Raw genomic sequence first — 16,858 nt, forward strand, 5'->3', positions numbered from 1 at the left:
CCAGTTTACGTCCTGGGCATGATGTGCTGTGGTATGGAATACTTCTGTGGCTAGTTTGAGTCAGGTGTCCTGTCTCTGCTTCTTCCTGGCTTCCCCTCCTCCCTGGCAGAGCATGAGACCCAGAAAGTCCTTGGTCAGAGTAAACATTACTGAGCAACAACTAAAAACATCGGTGTTATCAGTGCTGTTCTCAGGCTGAAAGTCAAAACCACAGAACTGCACCAGCTACTAAGAAGGAGAAAAATGACTGCTACTGCTGAACCCAGGACAGATGGTAGTATAGAAATACTGTCAGAAAGCTTTTAGCTTCAATGAAGTGGGATACCTGAGGAAGAACTTTGGAGAAGGAGACATTTATCCTGTTCTACAGGCATTCCTGGATGTCCTGCCAGTCTTAAGGGGAAGGTTTCAAGTTCGTCTCTGTCTCCTGTGCATTTGAAAGGGCCTTGCCTCAATAATAAGTGAAAGAAATAGACACAGGAGGAGGAATTGGGGCTGCCTAGGTAAATTCCAGGGTGCTGCTGGGCAGGTAAAGCTGAGGGAGAGCAGTGCAAGGTGGCGGGATAGGAGCAGCAAGTGACTCAGCATGTAGCCCGGTAGGTGTGCAAGCAGCTTGCAGGTGCTTGGCTGTTATATTTAAAAACCTGCACAGGTGCTGCATGACAGTGAGCAGTTCTGGAATATTAATAGTGTCTCAGGTGCCAGGTGAGCTGGTACATTACAGAGGATGGGGAGCGCTGGGAAGGTGAGATGTGCATGACTCACTAGTTAAATGTTTCAAGTTTCTGTAACTATTATTAAATAAAACTGTAAATGCTTGGAAGCTGAAGCCATGCCAACCATTTCTCTCAGCTACAGGTGTTTCAGTACCCTTCTGATGCTGCAATGTGTACCATTGGGCTTAAAGAGCATGATAGAGTTTTGAATTCAGCCTAGCCATGATACTGTCCCAACAGCCTGTGAAACATTTTTCTGTGTAATTTAAAAGGCATGCAGGAAAGCTGATGATAAAAATTTGGATTAGTCCTGGCCAGGTATAACATGACTTCCAAAGTAAGACACACAGGAGTTTTCCAGAACAAGAAGACACCCCAGCAGGAGAGTCAGTTTGTGCGCAGGAAAGTGTGTATCTCCCAGGTGTCACAGTCATGTTGTCAGTTGAAGAGAGCTCCACATTACTGAAGAAACACAGCTGGGCTGCATGCAGGTCATTCCTAGTTGTTATGGACAGCCTCATGCAGGAAAGATGGATGGTTTTCACCAAACTTCAGGAGTGCTGGGTGGGTATGTGTTGTTTTACCTTTCAAGTTTTATAGAAATGTACAGGGAGTAATGCATAAATCTGTGATTGTTTTCTTTTTTCTTTTAGTTTTAATCCCTGGCTTCTACAGAAATGTTCTAGTTTTGTTATAGGATATTTGAAATACTTGAGTTTGATTAGAAACTTGCCACTGTACCATTTGTCCAAGAGAAAGCTTTTGTGCTTAGTTTGTTTAGGCAGTAAACTGAGTGTGATTGTGACTACGGCATCAACAGGTATAACATCAATGCAAAACTCTTTGCAATTTTAGTTTATTGGGCCAGTTCAAACTTGAAAGGGAAAATAAATAAATCCATATACTTGAAGCAGGAAGGAAAAGAAAATTAAATTCCCATTACATAACTATGTAAAGAAAATCCTGGAGTCCTTAAAATAATATTTTGTCCTTTGGACACTTTTTCCCTAATCTCTAGTTTTATTCCTTTTCACCATTTACAGCATGTGGATGTACATGCAGAATGCATTATTGTCAAATATCCCATTGCAAAGCCTTTAGACTTAAGAGTAATTCTTTCATAGGAAATACCAGTTTTTGAAGAAAGCATCCAATTTTGTTCTTAACCTCCTGGTTCCTGACAATGAAGCAGGTGAAATATTTCTTTCCAACAATAATCTTAATGTTGAGATCTCAAGGGAATTACTGATACTTTGAATAATGAAGTCATTGTGATCAAGTCTTCAAGTCTTTGCCTGAGATGTTTCTATAGCTGAGTCATTTATACTGGCTTTGCTTTTTTTTTTTTTTTTTTTTTTAGGATTTGAATGTCTTCACATTGCAGGCACCTCTTTTTCTTACGTTTATTCATTTTTCCTATAGGAGTGTACTGCATACATGTCTTTAACACAATGCAATCTTTTTGACAAAATATGTCATACTCTTCTAATTGATTCCCAGAGTAGCATGCCCTACCATCATTCAATAAATAGACATGTGTTCTGCTCATAAATTGTGTAGAGGGATGACATGCTCCAATTTTTAGAAATACTTTTTTTTTACATGTAATTTGGGTATGAGCTTAACCTTGTTTACAGTTTCCTCTGACAATGCTGAAGCGGCACACTGTTCCTTTTATTTAAAGGAACATAATAAAATGAATGCAGTGGAGTTTCAATTCAAGGTGAATAAAATGCCACAGTGATGCATAAGATATAAAATCACTGTGCAGAAGTTAGCAGTTTTCACTGTTGAAATAATTCTTATTTCAGCACTTCAAGTGGTCAGTGACTGCAATGTCACTTAAATTAAGTATGTTTTAGCTGCATGAGCTTGCAGACTTTGTACTTACCACACAAACTTAATATATTAGGCAGGTGCTCAAAGACAAATCTGTAGTTTGAGGTGAGCTTGTGCCATAGTATCTCTGTTTGCAGACTTAGAATTAGAGGTGATATTATGGTGAAATATGTCAGTATGCTGCCTAAGCCAACATTGTGAGCTCACTGTTCAAATTGGCATTTCTGTTTGTTGCTGGGTTTTCTCCAGTAACTGATTCTTTAGGCAATAACCCGAATCTCCCTATGTTACAGATATTTTTTGAATGTTTGTTTAAAATGCATTCTTTCAGGTTTTTTATTGCAAGTAATAAAAGGCAATGAAAATGGTCTTGCAGTCTCTCTGAAGTGAATTGAATAATTCACTTGATATGACCTGGTCACTAAGCTATTGCTTAGAATGAGCTCTTTTGTTCCAGACAACTAACTCTCTTAATTAAAATGTAGCATTTTTCTAGGTATTGTGTCTCAACTTTGGGACTAGCAACTAGTGCCAGATACTGAGCAGTTTTTTGAAGTCACAGGGAGAATGTTTCCTCAGTCACAGGAATTAAGTCTGCACAAGTATCATTAAAAAAAAAAAGAAAAAAGAAAAGCTGGAGAAAAAGTTTTGTGGCAGAATACTAGATCACAAGCTGTACGAGTTTCTCCAAGCAACCACTATCGCTTACGATCGCAGGATGGTGGCTGAGATAAATCTGAACTAGTTTTTCATTGTTTTTGAAAAAAACTGTAAAGGGAGGCTCGTGGCTATTTGGAACCCTTAACTAAAACCTACCAATTTCCTACATGATTTTCTATGTGTGAAATCATTACATGGCGTAATATGTTAAAGTCAGTTATTTGCTGACAAGGATTTTGCTGTCTTATCTTCAGTATACTTTCAGGGCCAGATGTTAACTTGCATGATCAGCAGTAACCCACAAATGTTTCCTCCAAGTTACCTGAAGAAGGCAAAGTTGGGAGCAATAGAAACTTTTCTATCAGGAAGAAGATAACAATGTAGACAAATAAAGCAGCCTTTAAAAAGGGTTAAACTTGATGAGCAGAGACAAGTGTTCGACCATTGGGGAAAACAAACAAGCAAACAAAATTTATTGGAAAAATGGTAAATAAGTTTATGAACAAAGAGAGAGGCCAAGCAATGGCTTAGGGAAATAAACTTGAAGAATGGCCAAGCCTTGAGAACTCCAAAGGTCTTGCAGTTGGTGGGGGTTTTATTGTATGACTCTGCAACCAATATTTGGTTTTGGGCAGAAGAGGTGACTCTCAAGCTCCTCTGAAGTCTTTGTGTGTTATTTTGTGTGTTACAGCTGGTTTAAGCAATTGTGCCCTCCTGCAGCCTGTGCAACATGCACTGCCTGCAGTTTTGCTCCTACTGTGCAATACTGGTTTTGACTGCCACCATGGCTGGGTATCTTTCACCTGGAGCTGAGATACAGGAGCAAGCATGGGTTGGGTGGTGGTGGCTCGTGCCTAGCTGGTACATGCCGAGCCAGTGCACTCTACCCAACTGAGGGAGCAGGAAGGTGGTATTAAAAAGCGTAACCTTTGGGAACAAAAGAGGCTGTTGTGACAGCTGCCTCTCGCTCCAACCCCTTCTTTTTCCACAAGCAGCCCTACAACAATTGAAGACTTGCTTGTGCACTTGCTCCTTTATTCTGTCATTTTTCAGATGCATCGCGTCTTGGGCAGGAATAATCTCTATAGCTGATGCATAGTACGTCTGGATGAGGATAAGATTACTCTTACTCTCCTCCTTTGCCACAAGAATAATGCAGGCTGCCCAGGTGAGAAAATGAAATACCAGTATATGGTGTGCAAGCAAGAATCCCATGAGCTGAACCCATAACAACAGCATTGTTCAACTTAAGGATGTATGTGTGTTTGCATCTTTGAATTGGTTAGTTAAAATTGTCCCAATGTAACTCTTATTAGACTTCTCATGTGAAGTCTTAGCTAATGGTTAGGTCTCAGAGCAACGTACATCTATAGGTATGCTTTTAAGAATGCAGAAAAGTAAAATGTAAGAAGTGCGTTGTTTTGTTGTTGGGGTTTTTTTCTTTCAGAAGCCTTGCAGAGTACTCAGATTATACTAATAAACTATCCTCAGTGTTTTGGGCAATCTCTTTGATACATAGGCTGTTGGGTTTTTATTTGTCTTCTGTGTGTTATACAACAAAACCATTAAGGACCAAACTATTCACTAGAGATGGCATGTATAGGGTGACAGACTGAGCTGTGAGTGTAGTCTGTTAAGCAGGGGAAAGTGAAAACTTGAGTTCTTGTTGGAAGTTTAAAAATAAACTGCAGAATCTTTCTGTGTCTCTTAAAGTTTGTGATACCTCAGATCTGTGCTTTCAGCTTGGGATCTCTTAATCCTCTGCATTAACCTGCTTTTTTAACAGAATAGAGGAATTTCTCATCAGTCTAGTACTGCTTTCTGCAGTGCTTCTCCCTTCCTTGGCAAAGCCCCCTGTCTGTGTTAATACAGCTTTTGCTTGCACTGAGGGTGACAGGTCTTGTCAGGCTGCTGTCAGCATAGAAGACAGCCAGGTGTCCTTTCAGGCAGGCACAAGTCCAAAATAAACCTTTTTGTCTTAAATTCTGATGGATTTTTTTGTTTGGTTTTTTTTTCCTAGCAGAGCAGTACTTCCTAACCACTTTGGAGAACTGATGAAAATGTTTCTGGTTTATATTAAGATATGCCACATGTGGAATGATTTTTTTCTAAAAATAAAGGAACCCAGTGCTTGTGCTGAAAGTCTCTATGGTGTTTTTATCCTCAAACTTTTCATAGCTCATTTTGTGACCACCTTCAGAGCCGCGTAATTTGTTTCAGTTGTACTTCTTTGGAGCCATATGTATTGTTGCCATCTTCAATTTTTTTTCCTCTTAAGATTTGTAGGAAGGCATTCAGCCTTGAGTGGCAAAGCTCAGATAGAGAATGCAGAATTTTTTACTGTAATACCAGTTATTGTTCTTCAGTTGCTATTCTCACTGTTAAATTTGTGGCTTAATACCATATTTGAATTTAAGCTTTTTTAAGACTGAGAATTTTGTTTCCCTGCTAGTATTTGTTCTTTCTGCTAAATCTCATACATTTCCTCCAACTTTTAAACAAATGTTCCTGCTTCTTCAGTTTTTCAATGTTTTTCTTAAAACATGTGAGTCCCTAGAGCCATATGTAATCTTCCAGTATAGGAAGAGTACCAAAGCAGTATAGCTAGGACCTGTTGCATGGCTTCCCCACACTCTTCTGGCTCCATGTCATAGGTTTTCTGATGCACCTTTGCCACAGCAATGCAATCCAGTGCCCAACACAGAAGTACCAGTATGTTTCTGCACACGTCTAGCTCCTGGCAAATAAGAGTTTTCCTCTTGGCCTATGTGCCTCAGACTGCACTCCCTAGGGCCCCTGGTCCCAGGGGGCTTCATATGAGAAAAGTTGTACTGTAACTATGCACAGCCAGCATAGGTCAGGCACTGAACCTCAACTAGGAACCCAGAGTACTTGCAAGTGATGTGCAGGCATACTTAAACAGCTTTGCAATAAATTTCCCTAGAAGAGGAAATGAGGTGGGATGGAGATTGACGAGAATGAAGGTATGCACCTCTCTCCCATGTTCAGGCTTTGTGGTGACCAAGCCCTCTCCTCCCACATTCCCAAATCCTTCTGCTGTAAGTAAGGCAACAGTCTGCTGTGACTGGTACATTTTATGCTCAGCAAAACATGACTTTAGTATCAGGTTTTCCTCTCAAGTGGAACAACTTATAGGATTCTGGTTTGGTTTGTGTTTGTATTTAGGTCTTTTTTAATTTGCTTTGAGCTGATCATTAACTGTGTACGATTACCACTAAGATATTAACAAACACCCTTCCTTCATTTTAAATTCAGGAAGTATTTAGCTTTGAATACTAATTGTCCTATGACTATTGTCATCCAGGCTGGGTAGATAGTGCTAAAAAACGTAGTGCATGTTTCTTGGGAATATAGGAAGTTTTACGCATGCTAGTTACTGTACTAGTAACAGTAGTGACCTTTCCTGGTTGGTTTTTCTGTCTATGAACACATAATTATTTGCATCCAATATTTAATATTAAGAATATGACACAACTGCTTAACCGTAGGTAGACTTATAGCTGGGGTTGATGCTGCATGCTTATTCTAGTCATTGGTGCCTAAATATCACAGTACATTTAATATATAGTGTCATATACATACTGATGTGAGTGCAATGTACTGCTAGTAGCTCAGCAGAATGGGAACTTTGTGCTGATGAAATGTCAGTCTTAATTTTTTGATTAACTTAGCTGTGGGCATTTTATGTCAAAACCAGAACTGGCCAAATACCGCAAAGCGCTGTGCATGAAAATACTTTAATTTCTTTAATGTAATGTCTTGCAGATGTATAAGTGGTCCTTTTATATAGTCTTTCAGAGATGTTAGTGGTTATGCATACTGGTAGAAATTTCATCAGATTTAACACCTTTAAGCAGTGGTGAAAAAACATAGAGAAAAATGAGTCGGTAATTAAATTAGTTACACTGGAAAAAGAATTGTAAGATTTGTGCTTAGCAAAGGAAGAAATGAAACTCACCATGCAGGGTTGAGTGACAAAAAGCCTCAAAACATGTTTGAGTAGTGGTCATCAGCAGACAGATTGCCTTGGTAGTGAGACAAAGGGGGGGGGGGGGGGGGGGGGGGGGCACAAAATCACAAAATGGAATATAGAAATCTTTAGATTTGCAAACTTTGTTGGCAAGTTTGTTCCTGGAGTTTTCTCCGTATCAATAGGGCCAGGCAGGAGGGAAGCTGCTGAGATGGGTTGCTGGTGAGCCTCTGCTACCTGCAATGCAACCTCTGATCTAGGCTCTGAACTCCAAAGTTGTCGCTTTACTTGGCTGAAATTAGGTGTTTATATTGTTTATAAACCAGACCAAACTTCTGATAGGGGTGATTTTGTTTGGGGCTCCCTTTCACACATCTTTTTTTTTTTTTTTTTCCCCTCAGACTGCATGTAAGAGGTTTTTCATTTTTGGCAGACTGTCTTCTCAGAACACTGATACTATTATATACTACTAGTTGGATCCAGATTCCTAGAGTGGAAAGCCAGCAACATTACTTCTTTGAGGGATATAAATTGTGTTTAAAAACACACTGGAAAAGAAGTATTGTTCATATGTGTGATATTTAATATGAGAATGGCAACCAACACATCAATAAAGTCTTTGTGTTGTCTTTTAGATATCAATGGTGATTTTTAAACTCTAAAAGATTCAGGTTGCTGTATATATAAAAACAAGTCATATGATTTCAAATTATAATGGGGAATATTTGATGGATGTGGTTATAAAATAACGAATGAGAATAATAGAAAGTTAATTGGGTAACATCAGAAAAGTTTATCCTGGTATATTGGGATTACATGCTTCAGTTGATACTTAGTGTACTTTTGGGATTTCTGGTTGCACCTCACCTCTGGTTCTGATAGTGTATTGTATTATGAAGAATATTAATAATGCTGCAGAACAATTACTTGTTCATTTGCTAACTGATTAAAATTCATGCATAATTTATTGGAACTGGGAGAGACTTTATAAATAAGTCTCCTTGTCCTCAAGAGCTTAAAACCAAAATGCATATGCTAATATAAGAATGTGCTTTACTTCTTAATATAAAAATTGAATATGCAATGGTATATTAGTCTCGTTAATGTGAGGTTTTATTTGAGATAATTGTGCTTTTAATCAAAGTGAATACTTCTAAACATAGCCTTATGTTTTAGAGGTTTATAACTCAGACTTAGTAGTGCATCATGCTCATCAACATTTATGTTTTCCGCCGTAATGTACACTGACCTTAAAATTCATTAGTTTGACATTTAATGTGTTAGTTCCACAGCAAATAAATGGCCCTTATTAAGGCTGGATGCATTTCTGAGCTTTGATGCAGGTAGGGATCTAAATTAGTTCATATGCATATTTCTTGGCAAAAATGGGTAAAACATGTTAATAATTAATTGAGATACTTTGTAGAATTTTGCTCCTATGTCTGCTTTGGGGTATATACACCTGAGAGTGTTTACCTCTTCACTCTGGGAGGAGAAAATCAGCTCTGCTTGCAGCCACTTTTTGCATTTATGGCTTCCCTGGTCTCCAAACGCAATTGCATGAGAGACAGGTAATCTAGGAAAAGATCTGCAAGAAACTTTTTTTACCAAAATATGTGAAAACTCAGTGCTTACAGAGCTGGTAAATACATTGTTGGGAGCCAGCTCTGGCATCTGGAGGGGAAACTTTACTGTTGGACATGTGGAACCAGGGAGTTGTTAGCCAGACTTCACTATGCAGAGAGGGTGGGATGTCACAGGAGGTGTGGAGGCCTGCTGCAAGCCCCTCCATCATCACTTCTCCCACCCCCCATGGGCTCTGTCCGTGGCACTGGAGAGGTCATTCCCAAGAGGCAGAATATGTTCAATGCCTCAGCATCTTAATTTCTTTTTCATAGAGAGGTGGTGGAAGTGGTGATCAGAAAGGACTCTGCTCTAGGGAAATCTTGTGGTCTGGGCTTAAAGTATTTTTAGTGTACTGGCCATCAGATCCCTTCTACCTGCTTAGAGTTGCTGTGTTGTTAGTTCTGCATCGCTGCTGCGTGAAACCCCTGTGTGCATTGAATTTAGCATTGTTGCCTAATTAACTGAAACAAATTAGTTGAAATATGAGCCATCTGGAATGAAAATGAACCTTCCGTGTTTATCAGTGGATTCAATTTATTAGAAAAGTAGATGTTGCCTGTGATTTGTTTCTTAAAATAAATCACACTAAGGCAATGTGCTGATTCTCCACGCAAACGTTTTTCAGGGTAAGGGAGACCTCACCTTCCTGTTTGGTCTGCTGTTACCTTTTTAATTTGCAGCTGTGTTGAAATATTTAGGCAGTCAGATGATAAGAACAGAGGAAGACAAAAGCCACAGTACATTCTATTATTTAAGTTTCTAAATCAGTAGTAAATTACCAAAGAACAAAATATTATATGTCATTACTACATGTCTGTATTTTGTTATTCTCCTGCCGGTTTTGCTCAGTTCTTATTATTCCGAGTGCCTGTAATAGACATCAGTATCTTTTACCCTACCTGGATCTGGTGGGTTTCAAATGAACTGCAGTGATACTCGTTTTAAGACTATCCTGTGTGGGGCTAGTGTATCAACTATTGCAACTGTTTCTTTAAGGAAAATACATATGTTGCTTCTGTGAATAAAAGAAAATCAGTTATATATCTGAAAATCTCAAGTTATTGCCATAGTAAATTAGATAAATGAGCATGAACCCAGATTATTTTATTTTTTTTTTCAGAAAAAATGTTAAGAACTAGCAATATATCCGTCAGATAGGATTTTGTGGTCCCTAGCTGAGATTTTTAAATGGAAAAAATAGCATTGTGCAGATGCCAGTGGTGCACCATTCACTTCCAGCTGTGGAAATTCTCCTCAGCTGTTCTTCACTGATGTCAGTTTGATTTTGATTTTGAGTTTTGAAATTGATGCTGACCAAAACATGACAACTTTCTGTGGAAAGAGCCCTTTTCTTAATGGGTTTTACGGCTTTTGTTTTATCACCGGCTTTTTTATCTCCCTACAGAGCCGCCTCGGCCGATTGCACCCCCACAGCTGCTGGGCGTTGGGCCCACATACTTGCTCATTCAGCTGAATGCCAATTCAATCATTGGGGATGGACCCATTATCCTGAAAGAAGTGGAGTACCGAATGACATCTGGGACCTGGACTGAAACCCATGCTGTCAATGCACCAACTTACAAGCTGTGGCACCTGGACCCCGACACCGAGTATGAGATTCGGGTCCTGCTCACCAGACCAGGAGAAGGTGGGACTGGGCAGCCGGGACCACCACTCATCACCAGGACCAAATGTGCTGGTGAGTGCTGCTTTGGAAAAACAAACAAACAAAACTCTGATGATTTAACTAGTTGATTGGTTTGTTGGCTTTAATCAACCTGTAGCAGAACTTGATGGGTTCTTTTGGTACCCCCGGGATCCACAAGTTTCTGCATCAGTAAGGATTTGCTCTGTCCCCTCCTTTGCCTGGTCACTGTCTAGGTTGCTGCTAGCTAAGCCTGGGAGGATAGATTAAGAAGTGGGATGTTAGAAAGCTAAGAAAATATTTTTATTCTTCTCATGCAAGGAAGGAGACCTCATCCTGCTAGGAATGGACAAACAATCTGGTTTTTTTCACAATGAATCTGTTTTTTTCACCCAATGAAAATATAGGTTTTTTTCAGTGAAAATATGAATATGTATGGATATTTCCACTTACATTTTAAGTAAACTTGCACATAAAGGAACTTGCATGGGAGAAAAGACATCTGTTTAAGAAATAGAATTTTATTAACAAAAAAAAATAAATGTAGTGTACTTCTGAGTAATTTTTCATTTTCCAAGAGGATATGCATGGCCTGACAGGATCTCAAAGAACTAAAATACAACTACAAAATGCTCTAACTCCTAAAATACAATTGTAAATGTGAGTAGGCGTTTTTCTCCATTTTGACTATCATCATTGCAATCATGTCCTGCTAAATCCTGCTGCCTCCTACGTTTTTTGGAGTGCCCCTGCGTGGCCTATAGAAGGTTAAGCTCTTCCAATTTGTGTTGTATGCTGTTCCTTCTAAAACTATAGGAAGTTATTTTAATATCAGCTTTCATAAGAAGAAAGGTAATACCTACATCTTCTACTTGCAGGGGGAAAAATAAATGTAGATTTGAACATCAGACTGGGAGGCAAATAAGCAGAAATTAAATTGTGGGTGTTGGTTTTTTTTTGACACCCCCCCCCCCCCCCCCCCCCCCACTCACAATTTTCAGGGCCTGACAGTATCTTAAAATTTGCACTATAACTGGATTTAGGAAAGAGTGCTAATAACAATCTAGTCAAAGCTGCATTAAAGTAATAAGAAGAGCTGCAGTTGCAGATTTCCATGTATCATGTGTATGTGCGCATATATAAAACAAATATAAATCAAGTATTTTCTCCCAACTTCGTGACAGACCTCAGTAGGACAACTGTTCAAGTTCTCATCTAAGCATGGATGACCACTCATTTTGTTTACTCAAGGAATAGGGTCAGGGTTTGCGTCAGAACATGCGAACTGGGTCAGTAGGTGTGAATCTCAGTACTAGGCAGTCTTTTTTGAAATCGGGTGTAATACTGTCAGAAGCTGAGACACAGCTGGATCAAGACTAAACTGAAGGTGTTTTTTGGAATTTTTGATCTTATTTATAATTTAGTCTGTCCTTCCTGTGAAGTAAAAAAGTCCATGTGTCCATCTCAGTTAAGATGGCAGTTGTTCTGATCTAAGTTAAAATATTGCTTTATTCTACTGAATTGGTTTAGGCATTGTACTGAGAAAGCAGAAACTTGAAAACAGCTTCTGTTTTAAAAAGGCTGAGCTCAGACTAACAAAACCCAAATGTTCAGGTTCTTTTTCCCAGTCCTTGGAAAAATATAATTTAATTTACCCAGGCTGTGACAAATGAAAGCTTTTTGATTGGGAAAAGAAAAGAAAGGAAGTTGTGATTTATGTGATGTAGTTTTAGAAGCCACTTAGGGGAAACAAAGTTATGGTGGGTATGATTTTATGTTTGTTTTTAACCTGATCCTCACATGTAAGGTGCCAAAATCTGGTCTGGCTTGAGACAAATTTTCAACTTAATTTAATCCACTATGAAGTGAACCAGATCAAAAAAACACTTGACAAATCTGAACTTCCAGACCAGCATTATTTTAACAATAATAAAATTTTGAGATGCTTATCTTGCAGCAAGACTGGTTCTTCTTATTCCATGAAAGCAAAGGCAAATAAATGTTACTATTAACCAATTTCAATTAGAAAAAGGTGAGTCAGCAAGACTTTGTGGAGACCAAAGGATTGTGCTCAGCACCAGTGATGAGTCAGGGAAGGCACTAGGTTGAGCACCAAGTTGCCCTGCTGCCTCCTCACCTGTCTGGAAAATGAAGGCAGATTCTTTTCCACAGTGTTATCCCAGGGTTTCTGTAAGGTAACTGCAAGCCAAAGTCAGTATGAATGTATATATGTTTTTATATATTTTTTTATTTATAGTTTGCTCGTAAAAGGCAAACTATGTACATAAAAATTAGTTTCTTCTGAAGAGAAGATTTATAAGAAAAGATGAAGATAATAATAGAATAGCTCACCCTGCAGTCTCTGCTGTGGCTGGTATTGTACGAGTGACTGGCAGGTGATTTACTGTGCTATATTAGATGACATCTCTGCAGCAATATCTTCTTTCTGGAGATTCTTCAATTATTCCTAATTCTTGTTTCTGACAAGATCACTTATTTTTCAGACAGACACTCTTTTGTGTCAATGCTCTTTGTCAATTTTGTCTTTCCATGAGTTTTGTGCGTATTAGTTCAAGTTCTGAAACAAGTTATAATTGATTATCTGCTCAGTGTCAAAAGGAATGGTGGGAAATAAATGAATTTTCAGCTTGAAGTTTGACTGCACTTCATACAGATTAAAACCCACACATTAATGAACATTGATCTGATGAGTTTTTTAATGTTTACATTCCAAGTAGCAGCGGTAGCAAACTCACTGATACATCAATAAGAATAGCTTGGCATTCTGCTCTTTGTTTAATATCTAAACAAATATTAGCATTGTTTTCAAATGAAGATTCAAAATGATTTTTTTCCATAACTCATTCAGTATTTATAATTTCATGACATTTCTTAATAACATATTATTGATCAGTTGGCCTGTGCTTTGCTGGAGATATATCCTACTTCTGAATGATTTGAGCAATGATTGTTCTTATCTTGGTATCAGACATGCGCTTTTATTATTAAGTGTTTAGATCATTTTCTGTCTTCCTCTTAGCAAAACCAGTGTCTGGTGACTCTTTTAGTAAATGTTTCCACTAACACAAAACGAAGTTGCTTTCTAATGAAGAGATAATTCTTTCACTAGTCAAAAGTCCTCTGGCAGTCTAATTGTGTACCTGGCATTTCCCAGGTAAGGTGTCCTGCGCTGAAGCTGAGTTACAGCATTTGCTAGAAAACTTGTGTGTTGTTTTACCAGTCTGCAATTAAAGGTAGTGCTCAGCAGTCAACTATATGAAACCACTGAGTGTTTTTAAGCAGCTTTTAAGTAATTTTAAGACTAAAAGACTAATGCATGTGAAGCAAAACATTATATTCTGATATAATTCTCCTTAATAGCCAGATGTATGCTTTGTATTTCCATTTCTAAGCACAAGTGCAGTTGGTGCTGAGTGTAGCATGGTCTGTCTGCCTGTGTGTGGTTAAATATAAATAATTTCAAGCTGCTGATGCTGAAAGCTCCTTCCTCCCCATCAGTCCTCATGGGACACCTGGGCTTTATTTCAGTATGACTACACTCTTGCCTGGTGTCATTGCTCAAATTATTGACTTCTCAAGGACTTTAAAACCAAAATGAAAGGCAGAAGGTAGGAGTTTAATCAGAAGTACTCCTTATGGCTGCTTCTGTAGCTTTGGAGTGTGTTGTTCTTCTGAGCACATCTTCTGAGACTGAAGATTGTGTGGGGAGTATAGAAAATATGTGGTAATATAAAATTGTCCACTTAGCCTGCTTTATCAACTGTAAGTTAGAAGTTATTTTCTTATATTGGCTTCTGCTTCTGAGTAACAGCTTACAGCTCAGTTTTATGATTAACTGATATTTTAGTGCCAAAGGAGGTCAATAGTTCAGCCTGTCCAGAGCTTAATATATGTACACAGTGGAATTACTTGCTCCTGCTTTACAGAAGTTGAGTGCAAGGATGTGATTTTTTTTCTTTTTTTTTTTTTTCTTCAGTAAAACCTGGAGAATTATGGAGCAGTTGAAGAAAGAGTCCTATGTGGTTTTAATTTTATTCAAAATGACTTGATTTTAGGAAACTTCTGCTTGTATTATTTGGTTTTGATAATGAGTAAGGAGGAGGGGAAGATTTATAGCTTTTCCAAAGCTGAGAACAGAACGATATTTATTGGTTTTAAGATTACTGTTATTATTATTGTTATTATTGTTAATAACAATAATATTAATTTGTTCAAAATCGTTATCTGTCTCAGAGACCTAACAGTAACAGCCAGCCTCAAGGCATTATAGCAAAGATGCTGTTTCAGCGGTGTGGTGCAGTGCTGGCATGTGATTGCCTGCAGTTGAAGGCCTGGGAGCTCAGCAGCTTTCTGCCTGCCTTTTTCAACTACAGAATGTTTGTTTACAATTTGCATGTTTATTAATTTTTAAAACAATATACACAGAATACAGGATACTGCTGAATTCATCTCTAGCAAAACAAAGGACAAAAAAAAAGGAAGACAAAACATGGAGAAACATTGAAAAAGAAAAGCAAGCTTAAGGTTGGGTTTTGGGTTTTCATTTTCTTGAGATTTTTAACAAAGGGACCCTGGCAATGTTGCCATTGAGAAAGTGACTTTGCATGCCCATCTGGAGAACTAAAATGTTGTTCTGGTTACATAAAAATTGAAGTGATTTTTAAAATGACTGGAGTGAAAGGTATGGTGCAGTATAGAATCTGGGTGTGCCAATGAGGGAGGCGTATAGTGCTTCTTTCATTGGTGTTTGCCTTTTACACTTGAAGAGTGAAGGTGAGGAGTTCAAGGTGGAGAAGTGGATTTATAGGCTTTGCTGTGTGCTGTACGTGAGAATTTAGGATGTTGGTATGTGAGGCAAGGGGCTTGTGAAATTGGGTACAGTCAATGTCACAGGAAGGTTCTGGAAAATATGACACTGAATGGATAAGCTGTGCTCTTTGTGTCTCTTGCAGTAGTGAATCTGAAATCATTATTTAAATAGTTAATAAATAGTAATAAGAATAGAGATATATGTGTAATTTTCAATATTTTTTTTTTAAAGTGGACAGAGAGAAAATATTTACCTTTATGGCAAAATAGTTATCTTAATGTTACAAATAGAATCTTTACCCTTTTTTCTCCTCACAGAATCACAGAATCCTAAGGGTTGGAAGGGACCTCAAAACATCATCTAGTCCAACCCTCCTGCAAGAGCAGGGTAGCCTAGAGTACATCACACAGGAACTTGTCCAGGCAGGCCTTGAATATCTCCAATGTAGGAGACTCCACAACCCCCCTGCGCAACCTGTTCCAGTGCTCTGTCATTCTCACAGTAAAGAAATTCTTCCTGATGTTCACATGGAACCTCCTGTGCTCCAGTTTACACCCATTGCCCCTTGTCCTATCACTGGACATCACTGAAAAAAACCTAGCTCCATCATCCTGACACTCACCCTTTACATATTTGTAATCATTGATGAGGTCACCCCTCAGTCTCCTCTTCTCCAAGCTAAAGAGTCCCAGCTCCCTCAGCCTCTCCTCATAAGGGAGATGTTCCACTCCCTTAATCATCTTTGTGGCTCTGCACTTTACTCTTTCAAGCAATTCCCTGTCCTTCTTGAACTGAGGGGCCCAGAACTGGACACAATATTCCAGATGCGGCCTCACCAAGGCAGAGTAGAGGGGGAGGAGAACCTCTCTTGACCTACTAACCACACCTTTCTAATGCACCCCAGGATGCCATTGGCCTTCTTGGCCCCAAGGGCACATTGCTGGGTCATGGTCATCCTCCTATCCACCAGGACCCCCAGGTCCCTTTCCCCTTCACTACTGTCCAGTAGGTCAGCCCCCAACCTGTACTGGTACATGGGGTTGTTCTTCCCCAGATGCAAGACTCTACACCTCCCCTTGTTGAATTCCATCAAGTTTCTCTCCGCCCAACTCTCCAGCCTGTCCAGGTCTCGCTGAATGGCAACACAGCCCTCTGGTGTGTCAGCCACTCCTCCCAGTTTAGTATCATCAGCAAACTTGCTGAGGGTACATTCAGTTCCCTCATCCAGGTCGTTGATGAAAATATTAAACAGCACTGGTCCCAGCACCGACCCCTGAGGGACTCCACTAGTCACAGACCTCCAGCTAGATTCTGCCCCATTGACCACAACTCTCTGCCTTCTTCCTTCCAACCAGTTCTTGATCCACCTCACCACCTGATCATCAAGCCCAAACTTCCTTAGCTTATCTATGAGGATGCTGCGGGAGACAGTATCAAATGCCTTACTGGAATCAAGAAAAACCACATCTACCGCTCTACCATCATCCATCCACCTAGTTACTTGCTCATAGAAGGCTACTCCTCCAAGTAGATATCATTAGAGACGAAGA

At 39.1% G+C, this 16,858-nt stretch overlaps 1 protein-coding gene across 13 annotated transcripts in view; it reads left to right on the forward strand.

The window, feature by feature from the left end:
• The window catches only part of PTPRK (protein tyrosine phosphatase receptor type K), a 396,766-nt gene that overhangs the window by 217,162 nt on the left and 162,746 nt on the right, over positions 1 to 16,858 (forward strand). For all 13 annotated transcript variants that reach the window (XM_062632339.1, XM_062632343.1, XM_062632342.1 and 10 more), the window contains exon 7: positions 10,238 to 10,531. In XM_062632339.1, the coding sequence (XP_062488323.1) occupies positions 10,238 to 10,531 (294 nt within the window). The remainder of the gene's footprint in view (positions 1 to 10,237; positions 10,532 to 16,858) is intronic.

Source organism: Pezoporus occidentalis, unplaced genomic scaffold (genome assembly GCF_034315485.1).
Source record: "Pezoporus occidentalis ecotype Australia unplaced genomic scaffold, CSIRO_AGI_Poc_V1 ctg39, whole genome shotgun sequence".
Classification (NCBI taxonomy): domain Eukaryota; kingdom Metazoa; phylum Chordata; class Aves; order Psittaciformes; family Psittacidae; genus Pezoporus; species Pezoporus occidentalis.